This window comes from Hemitrygon akajei, chromosome 8 (genome assembly GCF_048418815.1).
Source record: "Hemitrygon akajei chromosome 8, sHemAka1.3, whole genome shotgun sequence".
In the NCBI taxonomy this organism is placed as follows: domain Eukaryota; kingdom Metazoa; phylum Chordata; class Chondrichthyes; order Myliobatiformes; family Dasyatidae; genus Hemitrygon; species Hemitrygon akajei.
The window spans coordinates 12,744,224-12,769,144 of NC_133131.1; the positions used below are offsets into that span (position 1 = coordinate 12,744,224).

At 45.8% G+C, this 24,921-nt stretch overlaps 1 protein-coding gene across 1 annotated transcript; it reads right to left on the bottom strand.

The window, feature by feature from the left end:
- Positions 1–929: 929 nt before the first annotated feature.
- LOC140731645 (nitric oxide synthase, inducible-like) lies at positions 930–22,524 on the bottom strand. The gene is made up of 26 exons (XM_073053267.1): positions 22,270–22,524; positions 21,745–21,793; positions 21,241–21,363; positions 19,919–20,067; positions 18,551–18,713; positions 18,359–18,450; positions 17,081–17,222; positions 15,982–16,121; positions 14,776–14,950; positions 14,245–14,346; positions 13,733–13,927; positions 12,984–13,066; positions 12,368–12,512; positions 11,463–11,567; positions 10,322–10,374; positions 9,021–9,195; positions 7,804–7,936; positions 7,618–7,696; positions 7,334–7,524; positions 6,254–6,411; positions 5,184–5,394; positions 4,544–4,631; positions 4,312–4,433; positions 2,850–2,998; positions 2,097–2,291; positions 930–1,421 (listed from the first exon to the last, which is right to left on the bottom strand). Exons 1-26 carry the CDS (start codon positions 22,362–22,364, stop codon positions 1,371–1,373), a joined length of 3,363 nt encoding a protein of 1,120 aa, XP_072909368.1. The 5' UTR covers positions 22,365–22,524; the 3' UTR covers positions 930–1,370.
- Between the last annotated feature and the right edge of the window lie 2,397 nt (positions 22,525–24,921).

The window sequence follows — 24,921 nt, forward strand, 5'->3', positions numbered from 1 at the left end:
ACTCTTGACTCCTCTGTGCCTCAGACTGCGTGGGCAGGGGCGAGGACCAGGATCCACCTCGTCATTGACGGTTTTTCTATTTCTCCACCAGATTACCATTCTGTGCCAAGCTCGTTCCTTTGGTGTGTCTATCAATGGATGTCATGCCCTGGACTTATTATCTTCTCAAGTTAGTTTGGGAGGTTCTGGTCCAGTTTACAATCTTAGTCAGACCCTAAGACTGGAGTAGAACTAAGTCATTCTTCCCAGCAAGTCTGCTCCACCATTTCATCATGGCTGATTTATTATCCTTCTCAACCCCGTTGTGCCGCCTTCTCGTAATCTTTGTCACCCTCACTGATCTAGAATCAACCTCCACTTTAAATGTACTCCGTGACTTGGCCTCGTCCATGGCAATGAATTCCATTGATTCAGCACACTCTGGCTAAAGGAAATCCTCCTCATCCCTGTTCTAAATTGCCATCCTTCTATTCTGAGGCTATGCCCTCTGGTCCCAGACTCCCCCTCTATAAGGAACGTCCTCTCCACATCCACTCTGATGGCTCTGGGCCTGTTCTCACTGCAGCTTAGAAGAATTCGGAGGGGGGTGGGGGGCCGTAGTTCTTAATGAAACCTGTCCACACGACGAGAAGGACTGTTTAGTTTGACCTTAGTGGCTACAGAAGCATTTGAAGAGCTGTCAGAGACACTAAACTAAGCAGGGTGCAGCCCACAAAATGCTGGAGGATCTCAGCAGGTCAGCAGCATCTGCAAGAGGGGAATTAACAGTCGACGTTCTGGGTCGCGGCCCTTCATCAGGTTCCGATCGGATCCCCGCAAAGACGCTTCCTGACCTGCTGAGTTCCTCCAGCATTTCGTGCGTGTTGCCCTGGATTTCCAGCAACTGCAGAATCCCTTGTGCAAACAGATAAAACACCCACAATCTCAAATACAATTCAAAATGCTTTATTAAAATTCATAATTTACTGTTACATATTAATTATTACACACAGCAGCCAGCTGCTACTTGCATCCAATATAGAATGAAATTGCATAGGGGTTTTAATAAAGTGCATGGCAAAATATTCATTGCAACCTTTGCCTCATTTAACTGTACAGTTATTAAAGACTATCGCAACAAGTTTCATATTTAAGTGCAAAGTACTGTTTTGAATCTTTTTTGATTTCCACTTAGGCTTGTAGATGCGGGTGTGAAGTTGAATGCTATGTATTGCAATGGAAACGAGGTTCACTTTGGTCCGTAGAGTAGCAAGCAGACATCTGGGATACAAAAAAGCAGCACAAAGAACCTCCTCTGTCCTTGAGTCCTTTCCCTCAACGATAATGTCTATGAGAGACTTGTCTCTGACATCAGTTGTGCCGTTGTATCATCATTTCTGAAACGTTGCCCCAAAGATGTCTTCGTGATAACGCTTCTGGTTCTGAGAAGTTAAAGAAATATTGCGTTAAAACACCAATCACAATACAGGATAACTATTTACAGCAATACGGAGAAGTTGTGAAATTAGGTGCAATTGTATTCCTGGGGACCTCGTGTGCATGCCTCAAATCACATCTTAAAGTGGAGGAGTGCTGACAGCCATTTTCTATTGGCCTCTGGGGGAAATATTTACTTTTGTTACAGATTCACTGAAGTTCAGTAACAAAAGAAAGCCTGTGCTGAGGCTTTATGAGGAGTTAATCAGACCGCACTTGGAGTATTGTGAGCAGCTTTGGGCCAGAGGAGATTTTCATGAGAATGATCCTTGGAATGAAAGGGGTTGAGGGGCGGTTGATGGCTCTGGGCCTCTACTCGCTGGAGTTTAGAAGAAAGAGAGGTGATTTCATTGAAGCCAATCAAATGTTGAAAGGCCTAGATAGAATGGATGTGCAGAGGATGTTTCTAATGGTGTTTTGTATTTCAGCAGCCGTGGAGTAAGAGGGCATCTCTTCACACAGATGAGGAAATTTTTTAGCTAGAGAATGGTGAATCTGTGGCGTTCATTGTCACAGGCAGCTGTGGAGGCCAAATCATTGGGTGTATTTTAAAGTGTTGGCTATTAATGCAGATGATGCATTTCACAGTACAGGTGATAAATCTGACACATCAGACCTACCTTCAACTCTGTGAGGAATTCATCGGCGTCCTCGAAGTTCATGTTTCCCTGCTGGGCAATGATGGCCTTCAGGGTGTCAGTGACATCCTGCGCCATCTTGATCTCGCCGCAGATGTAGATATGGCCTTTCTCTTTGTGCAGCACCTTGTAGACTTCAGCTGCCAGCTTTTCCCGAAGGATATCTTGCACGTAAGTCTGATTGGACAGAAGTGGATGCAGAAATGAGGATAACACTGACTTTGCTTTGGAATGCAGTAACAACAAAACTTTGCAGCTTCATAGCTCCCACCCATCCAAAAACCAGGGGCCACACATGGGGGCCCAGGGTCACCCTCAGCACCATGTTCTCACCCAGTCTCCAGAGCAATAATGCGCTCCAACAGAGATATTGATTTAGTGTTGGTAGTGCTTTCTATGGATCTCAGACCTGGGCCTACCATCCCCCGGGTAGCAGCTTTCAGCATGTCACGAGGTACTTTGAAGTTGTTTAAATGGGCAGCCAGGCTCCCTGGGAGTGGGTGAGTAACCCGATTTCTACAGAGGAGTACTGGATAATAGTGTTGAAAATTCTCTCTTCTTCATTCTTAAGAATGACACCTGTCAATCACCTATGCTGGTGGCTGATTGACAGGTTGTCCTTGGGGAATGGAGTATACATGCCTCAGTGCTACAAGAGGGTGACAGGACAGCCAGGAAACACTAGGCTGGAAAAGCATAACGCACCATCGTTGTCAATTCAGAGGGTTAACTTACCTTTTTCATACCCGGCTCCCTGGAGAAAGCTGTGTAAACACCTTCCAAGATGCCTTTGGCCTTAAGCGCCAGCGTTTCCTCTTTATAAATGTGATCCTTTTGTGACTCTCTGCATCCAAACACCAAAGTCATGGATCCACCTTTGATTCCTAAATAAAACAAAACATTCAAACTGAATACAAAGATCTCGGTCCAAAACATCAACTCTTCATTCCTCTCCACAGCTGCTGCCTGACCTGCTGAGTTCCTCCAGCATTGTGTGTGTGTGTGTGTGTGTGTGTGTGTGTGTGTGTGTGTGTGTGTGTGTGTGTGTGTGTGTGTGTGTGTGTGTGTGTGTGTGTGTGGGAATCCAACCTTGTCTTTTGCATGATGACGTCAAGCTGGCCCAGAAAGACTGGGGAAGCTGGGTGGGTGACTGGTGAGCAGTGAGAGGGGGCTTGGACTGGCCTAAACTCTGAACAGCTCAGTCCAAGACTGCAGTTCATGAGGCACCGATAGACTCATGGGACAAGTACAAGAGAGTGGGAATTGGAACAGTACTGGAGCTGTCTCCACCTTTGTTGGCATCTACAGGAGTTATCAGTCTTTCCCCTTCTCCTTCCTATTTAAGAACTTCCTCCCTCGAATGTTTATGCAGTTCCTCTTCCCATTTTGAATATAAAAAAAACAGGGGTTATCATGACAAGAAATCCTCATTACCTGCCCAAGCAAGACAGAGACCATTGCAGTGAGCCTTGCTATTGCCATTGGTAAATGTGCACAGGAGGTGGAGTTAGACGTTGGTACAGGCAGTCCCTGTGTTACTCAGGGGTCCCCTTTCAGAGAACTGTCTAGAAGATGATTTCGGCACAAGTCCGAAACATCTGTTTCCTATACCTGTCCACATCACATTGTGCTACATGTGCTTACTATACTCGTTCATTTTAATTGAATAATCTCCATAATTGAACTAATCGAATACATACCAGAACAGTCATTAGTGAAACCCATGAAACATCACTAGTTTCAAAATGTTTTAAGTTGGACTCTTGACCTCACAATCTACCTCATTTTGATCTCGGACCTTATGATTTACCTGCTCCACGAACACTACCTCACTTTTGCACTTACTTATTTTATTCTAACTTGTAGTAGCTTTTTATGCTGCCACAAAACTACAAGTTTCATGACATACGTCAGTGATAATAAACCTGTTTCTGGTTTCTTAGTAGCCGTTGCACTTCATGCTGCTCTGAAGTTGTTTCACCTTGTTCTAGCTCAATGCATCGTGCAATGATCTGATCTGTATGAACAATCTGCATGACAAGCTTCTCATTGTATCTCTGACAATAATAAACCAACACCAATTCCAATTCTAAAAAGGCATGGGAGAATTTGCATAAAGTTTGGATTTTGTAAATCAGGACATCTGTAACATAGGGAGTTCCTGTATTTTGTGTCAGACTAATGTCCCAGAACGCACCTCTTTTCTCAAAGTCATGCTGCCGTTGCTGCCAGAAGCTTCTGAATGGAGCGATTCCCGTTCCTGGGCCCACCAGTATACAGGGCTTCGATTGGTTCTTTGGAAGATGGAATCCCGCAGTGCTGGAATTGTAACATGGAATCAGTTATTCACTTTTGGCCTCTTTGTTGCTTTACGTTCATTTCTGAGCTTGAAAGACGTTGTTTCAAAGAATGAATTGAAAATAGCCTACCTTCGCACGTAACAAGGGATCACATCATCTTTTCCTACAGCGTTGAGCCAGGTACTGCAGACACCATGATGCATAGGGCCCTGTCCATCTAAATACATGAAGAAAAGCGTCAGCCAAGTGCAGTTCCCATGTTCCCTTCTCAGTAATGTGGGTCATAACTCAAGTGGGAAAGAAATCCCTTGACATCTTCACAATGCAGGGACTCTTACATGGTTTGTTCTCCCCATTTAAGTGAAAGGGTTGGGACGTTAATTGATGACTGTATATTGCCCCCTAGTGGATGGGAGAACCTGAGGTAAATTGCTGGGAACGTTGAGGGAGAATAAAATAGAATTAGTGTAAAGGTGGGCCTGCTGGTCATCGAGACTCTCTTCACATTCTAAGGGTTAAGTTACTGATATTGTTTGAAAGACCTGTTTCATTCGCGTGCCCACAATATACTCTACAATTGTCGTGTATAGAGATATATTCTATAATTGTACTCATCCACTGAACCAATAAAATGCCCCGGTACATGTTAAGTGCTAGACAGCTGGAATCCAAGTTCTAAAGAGTCGTTAATTCTAATGTTTAAGGTTTATCCTGCGTAAGCCAGCCCTACATTTTATCGATCAACTAAACATCATGCAATACTCCTTACCTCTAGTCTTGTAGTTCACAACCGCAACAGTCAGGTGGACTTCTCCTGGGTTCATATCTAATGAAGAACTGATGGAGTAGTATCTGGGCTTCAGCAGCATTAACTGAGTGAAGAGGAACATGGCAGGGCAATGGATGGACTGAAATTCCTCCAGGAATTCTAGGATGTTGGGGTTGTAGAAGGATCTCCATTTGTCATACTCCTGGGAATTCTGCAAAGAAACAGCAAACCAGAATTAGATAGGAAATAGTTTAGAATACAGCCTGGTACTTGTTGAATCTTTAACTAAAGAACCAGAATATTGTTATGTTCAATAAATTGTCTCGGTTTGTTGATATGTCAGCTGACCTGGCCGAGTAGATGTCTAGGGTAGGGAGGGGAGGCAACTAATCACGCCCTCCAAACGCTGTCACACTTTCAGCCGGCGGCCTGTCCTTTGGTGCGAGGGACACAGATGTTGGTGACCGTTGTGGCAAACTCACTGATTGTAACCAGTGGAAGTCGGAACCTCTCAGAGAGGTTGGGGGTATGCACATCCACAATGGGCATTTAGAATTCTTTTCTAAATATAATTTAGGAGCTCACCGCTGCAAACTGAGGAGCAGAATTCGACAACACTGGTAATTTGGGAACAAAAGGGGTCAGTTTTAACCATTATAGAATCTGATTGGATCCCGATCATTATTGCCTCCCAGTTCAGTGTAGGGGCAGACAGGAACGATGCTTCTATTGCATCCAATTTTGTCAATTTATCCCCATTAAATGGGCTGGGATTAATTTTGATAGCCCCCCCCCCCACCCCACGGTCAAACTTTTGGATGGTAAAAGCCTCAACTGGTTCGTTGATGCCCTTCAGAGAAGTGGCTCTCCCGCAGACATACTTGGCCATGTCATTGGTGTCTCTGGGACTTGCTGCAGCTCGTGCCATGTTTCCCAACAACACAGCAGCCACCACTCCTCAAGGGTAACGTATACCCGGAGAGCCAGGGTGAAGAATAACCACCATCTCCCTGGGTATCCCTGGCTTTGTGGGCAGACGCGACCCTGGCAGAGCCGGACCCTGTGCTCACCTGACTCAGTTCCAGTATTCGGTTCTTCTCCGATTCCTCTTTCGCCAGCTGGGCAAACTTCTTTAGGAGGTGTTGAGAAGGTGGAGTGGTGATGTCCAAGAAGTACGTGAATGCCTCTTCGAGAGTGCATGCTGGGATCCTTTCATCATTTTTCCAGTCTGCACAGAGCAAAGGACACCAGGTCAATCAGTCTGAAGTCCCCAAGATGGAAGCTATCATCCCCCTGAATGGCAGGAAAATTGTGATAACTGAGCAAGGAAATTCGTGGGAATCCCACCGAGCTGGGTAGGTGTACTTGAGGGTCTATCTCTTCAAAAACGCTCAGTACTTTGAGCCCAATCGGATGAGATTTGCTCACAGGGAACCCAGATTTCACTCATGGTAGGGGAAGGTGGAAAATTGTACTCAGTGGTAACTGCATGTAGAAACCTAGGTTAGACCATAAGCCAAAGAAGAAGCGTTAGGCCATTCAGCCCATCGAGTGTGCTCTGCCATTCAATCATGACTGATATATTTTCCCTCTCAACCCCATTCCCCATAACCTCGATGCACTTAGCAGTTAAATAACTATCAAACTCCGCTTTAAATATACCCAATGACTCGGTCTCCCCAGCCATCTGCAGTGATGAATTCCACAGATTAACCACCCTTTGGCTAATTAAATTCCTGCTCAATGTCCCTTTATTCTGAAGCTGTGCCCTCTGGAGCTAGACTCTCCCAGTATCGGAACATCCTCTGCATGTCCACTCTATCTAGGCCTTTCAATATCCAATAGTTTTCAATGAGATCCTCCCTCATTCTTCTAAACTCCAGTGAGTACAGGCCCAGAGCCATCAAATCTATTAACCCTTTCATTCCTTGGATCATTCTCGTGAATCTTCTCTGGGCCCTCTCCAAAACCAGAAGATCTTTTCTTCAATGCGGTTCCCAAAACTACTCAATACTCCAAATATGGTCTGACCAATGCCTTCTGAAGCCTCATCTTTGCATTAATATTCCAGTCCTCTTGAACTGAAAAGGTGAAGACTTAATTATACCCGTTGAAGGGAACTGGCAATGTTCCCTAGACACTCCACTTACCCTTGGCACTGCTGCCATTATTGACCTCCACTTGGACACACTGATGTGGAGTTGGGATCTCCTTCAGCCTCTTGATCAGGTTGCTGACGAGGGCCTCCTCATTGCGAGGGAAAACTCCAACGTGCTCCCCGGGCAGATACTGCAGGTTATTGGGATCCTCGCACGTCAGCTCAACCAGGATGGTAGAACGGCTGGGAACAGAGAGAGAGAGAGAGCCAGGTAAGCACTCAAAGAGTCATTGGAAAGAAAGAGGTTGGTCTTTCTTTACAGTGGGTGTGGCATACCTGGATTCTGAGCTCTGGAGGTTCTTCCTTGATTTTAACTTCATCGGCAGAATTTTCTTCCCTTGCATTTTGGAGATAACTGAGGAAATTTTAAAAAGAAAGCGATTAATCACAGCCTATAATGGAAATACCAAAAGCAATGCGGCGCCAAAAGGTGGCTGTCAGAAGCTGTGTGCGGCTGAATACCTGAACACAGATCCAGTGAGCTGGATTCCATTATGAATCGGTAGCGGCTGGGGTCCCACACGCTGCTCTTAGCGGCCATCTTGAACTGTCCAAGCTCCACCTTACCCCGCACATTGAAGACTTTGCAGGCCATCTGTTTAATAGGAAAGAAGGGGTGGTAATCGTTTTCCTAGACAGTGTGTTTTTTTTTTCCTTATATAACTTTGGTCAGGAGTCTGAGGGGAACAGAAGTACATTTGCTGTGAGAGTCCAAGTACAAGTGAACGTTAGATCACTCAGTCACAGGGTGGTTCTGCTAAGCGTGTCCATTAGACCAGTCCAGGGTTAAACTGATCTCCTCAAGGCAACAAAGGGAAGGGTGCAACACCCTGAATGAGGCCTTGAACCCCACAAACATCATGTTCGCACGTCAAACACAAGAGGTTCTGTAGATCATAAACAATATTCTGCAGATGTTGGAAGTCCAAAGCACTGCACACACAAAATGCTGGAGGACCTCAGCAGGTCAGGCAGCGTCCAGGGAAATGAATGAACAGTCGATGTTTCGGGCCGAGAACCTTCTTCAGGACTGGGAAAGAAGGGGAAGGTGCCAGAATAAAAAGGTGTTTGGGGGGGGGGGTGGAGCAGGGAGGAGAAGGAGGTGAAGCCAGGTGGGTGAAAAAGTTCAAGGGCTGGAGAAGAAGGAATCTGAGAGGAGAGTGGAGCATAGGGGAAAGGGAAAGAGGAGGAGATCCAATTGAGAAGAGGTAAGAGGCCAGGGGGGTGGGGGGGGAGGGGGAGGGAGAAGGAAAGAAAATTACCAGAAGGAGAAATTGATAGTCATACCATCAGGTTGGAGGCTACCCAGGTGGAACAGCAGATGCTGAAAATAAGCACCACACACAAAATGCTGGAAGAGCAGGTCAAACAGAACTGACCTCTTGATAAAGGGTCTCAGCCTGAAACACTGTCTCTTTATTCCTCTCATAAATACCACCTGACCTATTGAATTCCTCCAGAATTTTAGGTGTACAGCTGGAATATTTCTCCCCATGCTTTACTCTTCCAGAAGTTCGTGTGGGTTTCTACATCCAAATCCCATCAGGCCATCCAGGGCACTTGAAACTAGTTTTAAAACTCCATTAAATGCAATGACTCCAACTGGCTTCCTCCCACTGTTCCTACCTGCCCTCTCCACCCCCGACCCCCACACTCGATTCCATGCACCTGTAATTTACCTTGAATGTGCTGATGGCCCAATCGACAAAGGACTCCTCCTGGCCGCCAAGTTCGTCTCCTTCTCCTGTGGGCGACAAGCGGCTGGCCCCAAGTTGTTCCAGCTTCTTATCGAGTGTGTGGGCGAAAGCACAGAACTGTGGGTACATGCGAGAACCCAGGCCAAAGATGGAGTACCTGAGGGGGGAGAAACAGATCCACCATTAGCTTTGAAGGGTCACTTCCTGCCTTCAACGTGAAATGTCCCTTTATAAGCTTTAGTTCTCTTAATGCTCATTTCCTGACCCAAGCAGCCCACTTCTGTTCAATATTTTGCCCACTGATCACTGCCTGGTGTGGAGGGGCAACTACCAGCTCCATCATGGGCACTAGCCTCCCCAGGACCTTCAAAAGGAAATGCCTCAATGCATCACCCAGGACATGCCCTCTTATCATTGCTACCATCAGGGAGGAGGTACAGGAGCCTGAAGACACACACTTAACGTTTTAAGAACAAATTCTTCCCCTCTGCCTTCAGACTTCTGAATGGACAATGAACCCAAGAACACTACTTTAGTATTTAGCTCTCTTTTTGAATGACTTATTTAATTTTATATATACACTGCGTATCTCGATATATAATATTTTATAGATTTTTAATGTACTATGTGTACCGTTGCTGCCAAAGAATAAATTTCACACTGGATGCAGTGACATTAAACCTGATTCTGAAACCGATTTTGCTGTTAATGAGTCTTTCAAGTATTAAGGCAGAGATGTTGCGAAAGAGTTTTGAATTACGGCTTAATGGAAATGTTCAGCATGCAGAATAGGAGACTGACTGAGATAAGTACAGGGGACATCCTGTTTTGGTACTGGAGGCTCATGTAGTGAAGTCAGCTGGGGGAGCAATGACCTTATGTGAATAACAAGACTGCCCCTAACTAGATTTGGTTGATTCAGGTGGCAAAGGGTATAGTGATGCATCAGGTAGTGCTGCTGCCCCGCACCTCGAGGGACTGGGATTCAGTCCAGATCTCCGGAATTGTACAGAGAATTTGTACATTTTCCCCGTGACTGTGTAGGTGTCCTCCCCACATCCCAAAGATCTGTAAATTTCTCCTCATTAAAATGAGTGAGAGGGAATTCAGACTGTGCTCATGGGCATCTCAGAGTGAATGTGTTACAGGGAGGTAAATGGGGGAATGGGACTCCCCGAGAGCTAGCACAGACTGGATGGATGGAACAGGCCCCTTCCCTGTTGTAAGGGAATATGAAAATGAGAGATTGCAGAGCTTATCAAGCCAAATGGTGTGAAGTTTACCTGAATTTGTATGCTTTCATCATCTTCTTGGTGAACAAGGCTTTCTTAAATACCTGTAGGCAGAGCATTACATTGTTTAATAAAAATAATAGATGTTTCATCGTGAGAAAATAATTTATTTTTATTTAAAAAGAATTTACATCATGTTCTCAAGAGTTTCAATTCTAATCTAAGACGGAATTCATTTTCAAAGGTTCTTCCTACTCTGTAGTGTTGGATTTACCGATCTTTCCTGCCCTTCTCTCCTCTGTGTTCTTTGGACTCCTAAGAAACCACCCACCACCTCCCCTACCCCGCCAGCGTTTCCACCTCTGACCCTCCATCCAATCCCAGGGACCATCTTCTGCTCAGTTCCATTTCACCTCATGGTGAAGCACTTCAAAGACACAAGGTTCTTCCTAAGCTAGATTTGCTTGGTGATAGAAAAATGGAGTGTGATGTAGGAGGGAAGGGTTCGATCGATCTTTGAGTAGTTTCAAAGGTTGGCACCACATTGTGGGCTGAAGGGCCTGTACTGTATTGTTCTATGTTCCACAATACTGTGCACAAGTGCACATCCCAGCTTTAGCTGGAATATGTCGAGGGGTTCTGATGAAAGGTCTCAACTTGGAATATCAACTCTTCACATATAGCTAGGGCACCTCAGCCCTTTGCACTGTATTGTTATAATGAGCAATAGACCAATTGTTTGAAATCAAATGAGCTTCCCTGATGTCTCGGGGCTGGGTGTGCCTCCCACCCCAGTACTCCTTCTCTGCCACCTGTCCCGCACAGCTCCCGTGGCGCTCCACCCTCGCCATTCCCAACGTGCTTTGCTCCCGCCAGATTTACAAGCCCGCTCTTCGCTCCATGCTGACAAGTACAGTTCTATGCAAAACTCACAGGCACCCTCGCTATATATATATATGCCCAAGACTTTTGCACAGTACTGTAAGTTCTCTGCTTCCACTGCACAATCTGTCATCAATCGCACTACCATCGGCAGAGATCTTTGTGACCTGGGCTATTGATTTTGATTTACTGATGTTGATTTTATTATCTAGCCTGAGCCCAGATGGGAGGAGTGGACTTGGCACCACTTACTGAGCCCTGGTGAGGGGATTTGATCAGTCAGAAGCTCTTCCAAAAACACAGTGCTTACCTCTCCATTTCCAGGCGAGTCTCCATTTCCAAAGGTGCTGGTGACCACCAAGACCAGAGACTCTTTGCTTAGATCATTCATATCATAGTCATCCATGCAGACAACCTGAAGGTGGAAACCAATCACAATAGAACATCCATTAAGGTCATGATGGATGCAGAGGTTCATTCTAAATTCAAACATCTTGTTCTGTGCCACATCAAGGTTGAGTCAGCACCCTTGAACACACCTGAAAGCAGGTGACTAAAACAGCGGCATCACAGCTTTAGCTGGAATATGTTGCCAGGTGCTGATGAAGGGTCTCAGTTTGAAATATCGACTCTTTATTCCTCTCCATAGACGCTGCCAGACCTGCTGAGTTCCTCCAGCATTCAACAAGTAGAATACAACACAGCCCTTCCCAATTTCTTTTTAAATTTAGAGATACAGTACGGTAACGGGCCCTTCCAGCGCTATGAGCCTGTGCTGCACAATTACACCCATGTGACCAATGAACTTATTGACCCATGCATCTCCAGAACATGGGAGGAAATCCATGTGGTAATGGGGAAAGCATGCAACTTGCAGCAGAGTTGAACCCGAGTCGCTGGCGCTGTACTTTAACCGCTACCCTCCCATACTCTGCCTCCAGGATGAGTTTTCCATTACTTTTCAGTCATTTTCACAGACTTTGTCAGTTTCAGGTGGGTTAGGAGCAGGTCATGTGATGCAAAGCCAATTGCCCCAAGGTTACTTTATACATTGGTGCTGATTTAAGTGAGGGGTCAGTGTTTCCCTGGGATACATTCTTGTTGCTCCCGTCACATTACAACAGTGACTTTGTTATGTAACTGCTTCCTTAGGTATATAAGCCCCCCCCCCCGCCGCTAAAATAAAAATATATGGTGGCATTTCATTTTACTTACCTTGGCATTGAAAGCACCGTTGAACAACGTGGACAGCTGTTTGGCAAAGGTTTCAGATTTTCCCGTCTCAGTGGCGTATAGAATCGTTGCTTTTGTTCTCTTGGCCATGGTCTTCTTCATCAGAATGGAAGTGAATAGTGCCGCCCTAAAGAGAGAGCAACAGCATTAACAAATATCCTCGCTGAAGGTATTTCTGGGAAAATGACCGTTTCTCCTTGTTCCCACACACTTGCTGGCCACTCCCACGCCCACTGTCCCGCCACCTTAAAGCTTCAAGGATTAAGAGAATAGAATTCACAAAGAAAACGAGAAGCCTTATGGCTCACTGGGTTCTCAAAGCCTCGACACTGCAGAAGGAAACATCTGAAGCGTGAAGGACGCAAGGTGACAAGCCTTGAGGCCACAGTAAAAGGTGTGTGAAGTACCACACGGCAAGATTTGAACTGAACACCTCTGGGGCGATGACACACAAACTCTACATAGACAATGAACAAACCAAAACATAATGCATTGTATAAAGCAGGGGTTCCCAGCCTGTCCAGTTAATGGTAAGGCTCCATGGCATGGGAAAGGTTGGGAACCCCTGTATAAAGAATGGATGTTTTGACAAGCTTACGTTGCTAAATTTTTCAATTTGATCTCATTCTTCTTTGGTTTCAGTCTCTCATCTTTCCATTCGTGTGTTTTCCAAGCATCGATCTGTGAATACAGGACAATGGTAGGTGAGAACTTTTATGGGCCATGGCACAGTATGGACCCTGTGGCCAATGATGTTAACCTATGTACACATAACCCACAATCAATCGAACCATTCACAGACACAACCCTCCAATTTTTCTTACATCTCTGCACTAAGAATCTCTTAATGTCCCTATGGTATCAGCCTCAACCACTACCCAGGCAGTATGTTCTAGTCACCTACTATTTTCTGTGTAAAACTTCTGATATTTCCCTTAAACTTTCCTCCACTCACCTTGAGTGGACACTGTCTAGTATTGGCCATTGCCACCCTGATAGAGAAAGACCCTGACTGTCCACTCTATCATGCCTCTCATAATCATAATCTCTACCAAGTTATCTCCCATCCTCCTCTGCTCCAAAGAGAAAAGCCCTTGTTCATTCAGCCTTTCCTCATAAGACATGTTGCTTTGATGCTGACAAAAATGATCTTTCAATTTCAGAATAGCCTGGAGTTAACAGACTATGAAATTATGGCTTCTTGTACTCTGAGGTAGTGGGGCTAGTCATATAGTATCCCAAGTGACACCAGCACTACGCTAAGTCAAGGGCATGATCGCCTTGGTTCCACTTTTCATACCCAGTGTACATACTGGTAGGAGTAATGGTCTTTCGGTTGTCAATTACCTGATAATAGAAGAAAGGACTGAGGATGTAATTCAGGATCTCCTGATGGAACACCTGCGTGATGCTTCCGGATATTGGTGGCACCAGCCAGACCCAGTCTCCAGGGCAACCTCCTCTTAGCCGAAACTCGTTCTCCAAATGTTTCATGAAGGACTGGGAGGCAGTGTGGTGGTCCATGATGGTGACATTCTTTTTCTGAAAGCAGAACATTATGAGGTTAAAGTTCTAAAGCCCTGGAGACATGTGGTGTGTGGAGAATAACCAAGGAACAAACTTTAGCTAGAGGATAGCGGATCTGTGAAGGTCAAGTCATTGGGCATATATATCTAAAGTAGAGGTTAATAGGTTCTTGATTTGTAAAGGTGGTAAAGATTATGGGAAGAAGGCAGGAAAATGGGGTTGGGAGAGAAAATAAATCAGCCATGATTGAATTACAGTTTTTAAAAAAAATAAATGTAATATGTAGACTTCCTGTGAAAAGATTTGATAGTGAACATCATTAATTCCCTCACCTGGAAACTGTGGAGCACAGCGACGTTAATCTCCACCACAGCCTTGTCCTTCCACAAAGATGACAACTTATTTGTCTCCAATCCCATTTTCTTCCCCACCTCCTGCAATGCAAAGTAATTAAAATTAGTTTCAACCAGATTAAAAACAGACACATTCCATGTCGGCACTGAGAAAGATAAATCCATTGATGCATATTGTAACTTGACTGGCTACAGTCTGCTATCACTGCAGGGCTTATGTATGTCCAGGACAATGAACTGGGCAGAAAGAAAACCAGTTGAGGACATTACCCACCTTGCAATCTACCTTTTTCAAAAGCTCCCTTCTGGAAAGGGCAAGATTTTTGCACAGTACTCTACATGCTAGTATTTAAGTATTTATGTTGGTTTTAAAGAGACCATTGGGGAATCTACTGTTCCCCAATTGGTTAACGCCACATTTCTTCATCCCACAAAACCATTATCAGATGAGGCCCTATCTTAGTCAGAAAATCAGGCAGCTTCGTTCTGAGCAAATCTAAATAATCGTACCTCCAACACGTTGTAGCGCTGAACGTCACAGAGGTCACGAACACCAATCTCAGAACTCATGTACCAGCCATTGAAAGGGCATCCGGGAAACTCCAGTCCTCCAACTTCAAGCATCATGTTGGCCACGGCAGGAAGAGCATACCATTTGAGGTTCAGGTCCTCAAACCACTCATATCTGCAAGCAAAGGAGAAGATCAAGTTCAGTCAGTTACAGAAACCATATTTTTGTACGTGAAGCAAATCTCTGGCCTGTCTGCAGATGCACAAGTAAATTTCAGTGAAGGTGCTTCATTGAGCACCTCTGTTTTGTCCACCACAACAGATGTGATTTCCTGGTGGCCATCCATTTTAATTCTACTTCCCATTCTGACATGTGGGTCCATGACCACTATCAGGCTAGAGGAAAAACTCCTCATATTCCATCTGGGCAGACTCCAACCTGATGGCATGAATATTGATTCTTCTGGTGATTTCTTGCACTACCCCCTTTTCTAGTTTTCATTATAGAGCCCACTTCTCCCTGATTCTCACTTCGTTACCCCCCCCCCCCCACTAATTCTACTCTGTTACTGGTATTTACTAGCATTGCCCACAATATAATGATTCTCTTGGTGACATACATGTACTTTGATAATGAATTTACTTTGAACAGATTCCTTTAAGGAATCTGCACTATTGTGTAAGTTTAGGAAAGTGTCCCAGCAAAGGTATCTGAACAATCAGAGGATGTGGATATGTCATTCAAAGGAAGCATTGTCAACCCAAAGTATTGAAGTAAATGATGTCATTGTAGCTATGAACCTGCATTGGATCACCTACTCTTACCATTGATCTTAAGGGTATAAAACGTGATGTACTATCAGTTTGTGAGCCTTTACCGGGAGTCTCTCCAGAATGATGCCTGCCTGTTGTGCTAACTAAAGGCTTCTATATAATCGCCCACCTACCTTCCCACTCACCTCTTTGACCTATCACCTGCTAGTTTGTACTCCTTCCCCTCCTCTCCGCACCTTCTTATCCTGGCTTCTTCCCCCTTTCTTTCCAGTCCAGACGAAGGGTTTCAGCCTGAAATGTCAACTGTTCATTCCCCTCCATAGATGCTGCCTGACCCGCTGAGCCTCCAGCATTTTGAGTTCTAGCGTTTATGTGGGCAGTATGAAATTTGAGACCATTCTACACGAGTTCTGCAGACTACAGGAAACTTACGTCGGATGCTCGAGCTCCACTTCGAGAATCAGTTCTGGTGGAATTTCAAAGATTTCGGGATCTTGACCATTGGCTTGCATGACCAATGGAAGCACATCAAAGCGGCCGTAGCGAGGTTTCCAGCCCAGTTTTATGCACACCTAGGGTGGAAGCAGAGAAATTTCTTCAGAATGAAACTCATAAGATGATGTAACACCTGGCAGAGAACCTCAGGATGTATTGGTATTGGACTAGGTATATTGTCACATGTACCAAGGTATGGTGAAAAGCTTGGCTTGCATACTGTTCATGCAGATCAGATTATTACAGTGTTTTGAGGTAGAACGAGATAAAACAACAGAACAAGATAGAACAATACATACAGGCTCTTCAGTCAATGTTGTTGTGTCAACCTTTTAACTTACTCTAAGATCAATCTAACCCTTCCCTCCTAAACAGCCCTCCATTTTTCTATCAATCGTGTGCTTATCTAGGAGTTTCTTAAATGTCCTTCATGCATATGCCCCTAACTGCACTACTGGCAGTGAGTTACATGCATTTACCACTCTACACAGAACCCTACCTCTGACATTCCCCCTATACTTTCCTCCAATCACCTTCAACTTATGCCTCATTGTATAACAATGCAGGACCAAGTGCAACGGCTACAGAGCCGGATCAAAGTTGCATTATTAATCAACCTGGGTAGAGATCATTCTTTCCTCCGGATGTCTGATCAAAAGTGTGAGGTCGATACCGGAAGACAATTAAATGGCCTGGGTACGAAGGGGCATGGGGTAAAGTTAAGACCATAAGGCCACAGGTTAACATAGAAAAGAGATATCAACACACCAAGGACTTGCTGGAATTATCCCTGAACCTTCATATTTTCAACATGTAGCTCTTCTACAAATAGTTATCAAGAAGAATGATTGGTTTGGATCTCTTAAATATTTTTTTTACGAAGTAGAGGTGGTTGGTCTTCTAGGTGCTGAGAACGATGGTCTGAAATGGCTTTAGGTTCCCAGGGGTCTGACTCATGGGACCTGCTCTCCTAATCCTCAGTCTTTCAGTGCAGCAAGGTGAGGGTACCAGTGACTGACCCAGCATCGTGCTTTACCTCTGTGAAAGTAATTCCAGCTGGATCACCAATGATGCTGCCATCGGGCATCTGATACCCGGCGTATTTGATTAACTGGCTGTTCCATATCCTGAAGTCGTGCTTTCCGTCGCTCCTCTGAGGGAAGACGGTGATGGTCGATCTATGGGTTAAAACGATCGCATGAATAAGGATCGACTTTATTCACCATAAACACTCACACGCATTAGGAATTGGCAGTGGTGTTGGTGGAACATGCAACAAAAAAACTTAACAATTATACCAATTAGATAAAAATATACTTGGAGGTTAAAGGTCATAAATCCCAGTATGTTTTTACAACGTAATTATCAGCGTTATAAAAAGTACTTTAAGTGTTTACAGTAGAATGCAATGGATGAGGTAATAGATAAGGATGGTGGTTCTGACTAACAGAGAACCAGAATGGTTGATCAGATTAACTGCCCGGGGGAAGAAAAGCATTTGAGATTTTCAGCTTGGGAAATATTCTCTCACGACCTAGGCTATCTATACCCCTCATAATACTTCTATAAGCTCACAGGTGAGTGCGGAGGGAGGTGGGGCAGGGAAACTGTCGGACATAAAACCTCAGCGACTACAATTCATTAGTGCTTGTGCCTGCAACATAGGTTCAATGATTTTGTATTAGCGTCAGAATTGCTTGTTTAGAATGGTACACTGTTTTGAAAGTTCTTTTTGATGCATTGATAAATCTTGTTTCAATCACAAAAAAAAGGAGGGAAATGTATTTGCTCAAAGATATCCAGTGGGCGTATTAACCCAGGGCAAGAACCACTTCTCCCAGATTTCTTCAGAGAATGAATCCGAATCAGATTATTATCACTGACACATGTCAGGTGAAATTTGTTTTGTGGCAGCAGCAATTAAGTTCCAATAAGATATATACACACAAGATAAACAAGTAGCGAAGTTGCGCAAAAAAAAAATGCGGAAATAACGAGACTGTTCATGGACCGCTCGGAAATCTGATGGCAGAGGGAAAGAAGCTGTTCCTGAAACACTGAGTGTGTGTCTTCAGGCTCCTGTAAGGACTTCACTTTATAAATAAGCAATGGATAAATTATCTGAATGTTTAGCAGTCTTAATGCAGCACAGAAGAACACTAAGGCCTTTTATTGAAATCTCAAGAAATGGGACAGAATATTCGACACCATTCCTTTATCAAAGGCAGTTTTGAACTTATGTGGCGCATTTAAGAGAACAGGCGAGAGAGCTGTGTGCCAAGGTACCCGTCCAGTGACGCTCGCCCGGCCGTACCTCAGGTTGCCGTCGTTGGTCGCGTACTTGTAGTGCCGACACATGTGCTCGAACATCTCCTTCGCGGTGGTGCAGTTGCGGGCGTCAAATACCTGCAGAGAGACAGAAACGTTGCTCGTTAGTTTGACTGGGAAGCTGGAACCATCACAAAAGCCTCCTGGCGCGTGTGCCAGGTGGGGGGAGGGCTCCTACCTGGAGGTTGTTCCACTGGATGCGGCCGATGCACCGAGGGGCGTTGCGCCAAGCTTGCTTGCAGGCGAACACCAGCTCGTCCATGGTCAGATCGTACGTGCCCGTGTCAGTGATGCTTTGTGTCACCTGCTCGATGCGAGCCAGATGCTCGTCGGTTTTGGGGCTGGGCGGGGAGGGAGGGGCGAGATCACTATGATTAATTCGGAAACTCGATATCGCTGCGACAGTTCATTCAAAAATAACTCCACGTAGCTATAACCGGTGGCACTTTGCAGACAGTAGGGTCTCATTTGGTCTATGCTCGCTGGAAAAGTGCTAGCCGGTGCAAACCCACCAAGGCAGGGTTTCAACCCAAAATGTTAACAATTCAAGTTTAATTTTATTGTCATTCAACCGTACACACGTGTACAAATTAAGCAAAACAACGTTCCTCCGGACCAAGGTGCAAAACACAGCACGCGAAATAATACTAGCTCGATAATATTAACCGGTAATACTAAGCAGTCTGTTGCTCCCCCCACCGCCCCATGCTGCCTGACCCACCGAGTTTCTCCGACCTATCTTTTTGTCGGGTCCATTGCCCTGCCGATCACGGCTCTTTGGGAAGACACAGAAGTTTTCTGTGTCTGTCCCATTCCTTCAGGACCCGGCTACCAGATGTTTACCACTCCACAATGAAATCCTCTAGCATTGACATGAAAATAATGCGGAAGGCGACAGTCCTTTTCCCCATGTTAGGAGAGTCCGAAACTAGAGGGCTTAGTTTCAAAGTGAATGGGGGAAGATTTAAAGGGGCTAACTTCTTCCAGGCAGAGGGCGGTGTGTGCTTGTGAAACGAGCTGCTAGAGGAAGTGGTAGAGGTGGGGACAATTAGAACCTTTAAAAAGGCATCTTAAGAGGTAACTCTGCCCGGCCCGCTAGGCAGGGGGTTGTGTGGACAGGTACACCAACAGGAAAGATTGGGAGATGGGCCAAACGCAGGGAAATGGGACTGGCTCTGTTAGGCAAGTTGGTCGGCAGGGACCAGCTGGGCCGAACGGCCTGTTTCCGCGCTACCTCGCTCGGTGGCTCTACTATAAAATCTTAACGACGCCTTAAAAATCCCACGCCTCTCCCTTTGAACCCCGAACACGATGAAGTGATTGGCGAGAACTTTCCACTGTGTACGCGGGCAGTAACGGCACCGCCACTCGCTGCTGGACCCGCAGCCACTTTGGAGAGCAGTCCCAAACTGCGCTTTGCCCCATCTTCTGTGAAGTGATATGTTTTCCCCACATCTCCCTGACTCGCGTAAATTGCGGCTGATAAAAATGCGCGAAGGGGAGGAGGGGAGATCAGCAGCCATTCTCGCAGTGCCGTCGCCCTTACCTTTTGAAGGATTGATAGTACTGGTTCACGAACTCCAAAGCCTGCGGCAGGAGCTCCTCAGGAGAGACAGGTTTATCCCGAGGTCCTCGAGTCATTGCTTTCGGGGTCATGAGAGACCCTCTGCATGCGTTGGATTGACACGGCATATTCTAAACAGGACACAGAGGCGAATTAGCCGCATTACTTTAGTTGACTCGCCTGACTATCCAATCAACTGATACGGCCACCAGAAATGTGTCCCTGCTTTTTATCCCGTGGGAATAGAACCTCCCAGGCGGTGAAAGAGAAGGTTCAGCGACAGTATGGTACCGAGCCCTTCGGCCCATCGACTCCGTGCCATCATGCACCTATTTACCCCAATCCCGCCTTAATCTCATTTTTACAGGTCTGATCACGGTTCAGATGTTTACCACCCTCGGGATGAGTTTCAACCCATCCAATAAGCTCTCACTCTCTTTCTTTTCGCCCTAACTTTGTTATAAATTCTATGTTAATTTTATGCAACACGCGGAAAATGCTGGAGGAACTCAGCAGTTCAAGCAGCTTCTACGGGGGAAGGGAACATGAGCTGTTGAAGTTTCGGGCCGAGACCCTCCATTTTACGCGTGTTGCTCGAGGTGTCCAGCATCTGAAACATCTCTTGTGATGTTTAGCGTGTACGTTTCTTGAGAATACTGCTTATCAAACGCAATGTACCCGTGAGTAAGTTTTTCGTTGCTCCTATCTATAGGACAATAAACTCATCTTTGACTTGTTTCCCACATTCTGACACTGCCCGCCCCCGCCCCCAGGTTCCACCACCATCCCACATGCTCTGCACCCCTCGCTCCCTTTCCCTCGACCTTCCTCCCCGTTCCTTGAATGGCAGAAGCCTGTTTGATCGGACCTTGAGCCAACAGTTGGGGAGGGGGTTCCCAACCCTTCCCCGGGGCTGCGGAGTGGCTTTCCGCGTAGGCGTGTCGGGGGGGGGGCGGTAAGGTTTACGGGTGTCTAAACAACAAGAAGCAAGGCGACGCCCGAGGTTAGAGTCGAAGCCGGGTCCCCGGGTTTGGGAGGCGCCTTCAGGTGGACGGAGCGAAAGTGAAGTTGCACAACAACCTCTACAAAACGCTGGAGGAACTCAGCAGGTCAGGCAGCTTCTATGGAGAGGAATGAAGAGTCGTCGCTTGGAGCCCTTCATCTGGACTCAGTCCGAAGCGGCGACAGTTTATTCTTTCCCGTTAAATGCTCCGACCTGCTGACTTCCTCCAGGAGTTTATGCGTGTTGCTCTGGATTTCCAGCATCTACAGTTCACCCTGGCGACGGAAATCCGAATCTTTACCTTTACAGCTTTCTGGTGCAGAGTATCCTGCAGCATCGCCCCGTTTTCCATGTTGTACAATCTCACAAACTTGGGTGCATAAGGGCAGCGCCCTGTCGCTTTGGTCTCTCTGATGTCATGTGGCTGTTGACAATTGGAGAACATATTTTCAGTTTAATTTCCTTTCTGGGCACGCTCTTCGTCTTTTAGGTAAACCTGCATCCATTCTAAATTCATTAACTGAAATTACTTCTACAGGTAAACGAATCAAAAAAAGTTTTTCGCTTTGGAGTTTAAAAAAAAACACAAACAAATATCCAACTTTAAAGTAGGGGACCGGACCACCTTTTCAATCTTTCGTTCAATAATCTCCCCCACCCTCATTTTGCGGCAGTTCCCAATCCAGCGATTTAGGATGGGAAAGAGTCGAAGATCCCAAGCCGATTTCGTTAAGAAACTTGATGGAATTGTGGCAAACGGTGTTTGCGTTAACGAAATTTCTGTGAGAATCGGTCTGTCACTTACCTCAGGGGGAGACTTATCCTTCAGTTCATGGATGAACCCGTTGCTGAGACTGCGAAAAGAAATCAGTTGCAAATCGTTAGAACAGTATCGGTTGTCCCTTCACACTGGACACTACCGTTTCTAACAAAAATAACCCCTTGCAAACTCGTTCAAATATTGAACAATTTCAAACAAGACATGTTCACCTTCACTATATTTCCTCACAGAGGTGCGCGGCAAAGCCATTTAAATCCCGGGATAATTTCGTCCGAGGGACTGTTAATCGTTCGTTGTTACCGCAAAGTTGCATTTCGATGTCCAGTCATCTGAATTTTCCAAATTGCGTAGCGGTCTCCGATAATTTAACATGAACTAACGAACATAATCTAAACAAAACCTTGCCGGTTTCGAGGATAAGGCGCTGCTTGCATTGGGATTTGGTTATAGAGTTGACGGGATCCGGGAACCATCGCGCACTTTCCGAGAGAAATCGACCGCTCCATCCCACCTCCCCCAAACGCGCGGTTCGTTCGAGTTGTCTCTGACCTTTTTTCATCGTTATTGTTAAGATCCGTCGCGACACCGGTCTCGTACTTCCCCTTGTACTTGGGCTTCATTAGAAATTGCCATGGGCACATCATCTTGGCTTCCTTTCCGCTAGAACGGCTCCTCCGGCAAAACTGCAGAAACTTACTGAACGAACTCTGAAAGACAGAGGGAACAACTATACACAGCCTTTTCACTCGGTGAAGTTTGAAACTCCTCTTCGCCGAGTTGTTTCCAAAGAGCTGACTGCCACTGCTGAATGGTCCTGGTTTATATACACCTGCTGTGGGTCATTACGTGCCGCCCATTTTGTAACAAATGCAAATTACTGTAACGTAGGAAAATCCCATCGATTTCAACGCGCTGATAAACCAGAAGCACGCCAATTGCAACATCGCGGTAAACTTGTCCTGAAGTGAAGTTTTCTTCAATGTGGATTGGCTCAAAGCGCCGTGACGTTACCTCGACAAGCAAGTTCCTAAACTTGCAAAACTTCCGAACGCCGGAACATCGACTTTTTCCGCGTCCCTGGGGCTGTTCAGAAGGAGGGGGCAGGGGAGTTTACCCAGACAGAAATTCAATACGACTCTCTCCTACCTCCGTCGATAAATGTTTGGCCACAATACGCCAGCCACTACTATTTTATCCTTTCACCCCTAGGTCCCGTCTCTGCTGTATCTAGCGTCACTCTTTGGGTGTACAACCAATCTCAAGTATATAAAATCCTATGTATTTATATTTATTGTACTTTTATTATTGTGTTATTTATCTTATTGCGTCTTCTTGTGCTGCATCGGATCCAAAATAACAATTATTTCGTTCTTCTTTACACTTGTGTACTAGAAATTACATTAAACAATCTTCAATCTTGAATAAGGTTTGGTGTCATGTGAACGCACCGTGACAGGAAGCCCGTGCGTTGGGTGTCATACCTATTGGGACATTAGACAAGTGTTTGGGACCAGTCTGGGACTTCCCCATTCCCAACCCCCTGCCGTCACCCCACCTTTGACCAGTGACAGTAACCCCATTCCTAGCGCTATTTCCAGGCCGAGACTTCAAATCCCACACTGGGCAGCTGGAGGTTTAAAATTCAAGGAGCTTATTGACGGTAGAATGGGAACACCTAACCTCAGTAGCGATGACAACGAAACCCGCAATTTGTCACAGGGCTGACCAATTCACTGATATCATTCAGTGCAGCATATCTCCTGTCTGATGCCCTTCTGACCCAAGTGCGACTGCATCCGTGGGCGCTTCGGGGCAATAAGTGACGTTCCAACTTGCGAAAGAAATGAAGTTAATTAATAAATCCCTCATAAAAGTTCAAAGCGCAAACTTTAAAGTAGATTTATATTTTACCATGAGTTTCGTTTTCTGACAGGCATTTACAGTAAACAGGGTTCCCAACTGGAGGTCCGCGGTCCGCGGAATTAATGTATTTATTGAGAAAGAGCACGAAATAGCTGTTATTGAGAAACAGCCCTGTAACCCCGCGATTTAATCCTAGCCTAATCACCGGACAATTTACAGTGACCAATAAACCGACCAACCGCCATATCTTGGGAGGAAAGCGAAGCACCGGGAGGAAACGTACGCGGTCACGGGGAGAATGTACCCACTCCTTACAGGCAGCGGTGGGAATTGAACCCGGTCACCTGTGCTGTAAAGCGTCCAACAAAGGTTGAAAACGCCTGCTTGAACAGAATTTTATGGAAAAAAGACTGTACATAGGAGGAATGGATGGAGTGGACAGCCAGGGTCTTTTTCCTAGGGAGGAAATGGCTAACACCAGGGAGCGTAGCTTCAATGTGTTTGGAGGAAAGTATGTTTTATACAGAGAGTGATGGGTGCCTAGAAAGCCCTGTTAGAGGTGGTGGTAGAGGCACATCAGGGACATTTAAGAGACTCTTACATGGTCAAATGGATGAAAGAGAAATGGTGGGCTAAGCTGGAAGGGAGGGCCAGCACAAGGTCGGTACAACATGTGGGTCAAAGGGCCTGTGTGTTCTATGTTCTAGTTAGTCAAAGACTGAACAACTCCAACGTGCAAGACAGACTGTGCAAATAAAAGAATACCACGGAGAATATGACTTGTAGAGCATCTTTGAAAGTGAGGCTGCAGAATCAGTTCAGAGCAGAGTTATCCTGCCGGATGGTTGAACTGTTCCTGAACTTGGTGGTGTGGGATCCAAGGTTCCTGTGCCTCCCGCCCGTTGGCGGCAGAGAGAAGAGAGCCTGGCCTGAATGGTGGAGGTCCTTGATGGTGCTCAACGGTAGGGAGGGCTTTGCCTGTGATGGACCGGGGGGAGCAGGGAGACACAGCCCCTGTGGGCTCCAGGCTAGAGGTACCTATCCCTTCAATGATCCTTAACTGGGGTGCGAGGTGCACTGCACCAAGCAATGCTGGAGGGAGGAGAGGGAATGCTATCCATTCCTGGGCAAACTGCTTCCTCTTGACATGTGCAATGCAGCACATTAGAATTAGAGTGAGAGACCACTAAGACCAGAAGGACATTAGACTTAGGAGTGGAATGAAGCCATTTGGCCCATCAACTTGCTCCACCATTTGATCATGCCTGATCTATAATCCCCCCGTACCACATACTAACTTCAGCATGCTCAATGGAGCTTATTCATTGAAGTGCAGGA

Bases quoted from the DNA above. Each gene is read 5' to 3' on its own strand.
- LOC140731645 (XM_073053267.1), bottom strand. From the start codon at position 22,364: ATGATGTGCCCATGGCAATTTCTAATGAAGCCCAAGTACAAGGGGAAG. The intron at 17,223-18,358 runs GTACGGCCGGGC...TTTAACCCATAG, and splicing joins ACCAACGACGGCAACCTGAG to ATCGACCATCACCGTCTTCC. The intron at 9,196-10,321 runs GTAAACTTCACA...CTCCCCCCTCAG, and splicing joins ATGAAAGCATACAAATTCAG to GTACTCCATCTTTGGCCTGG.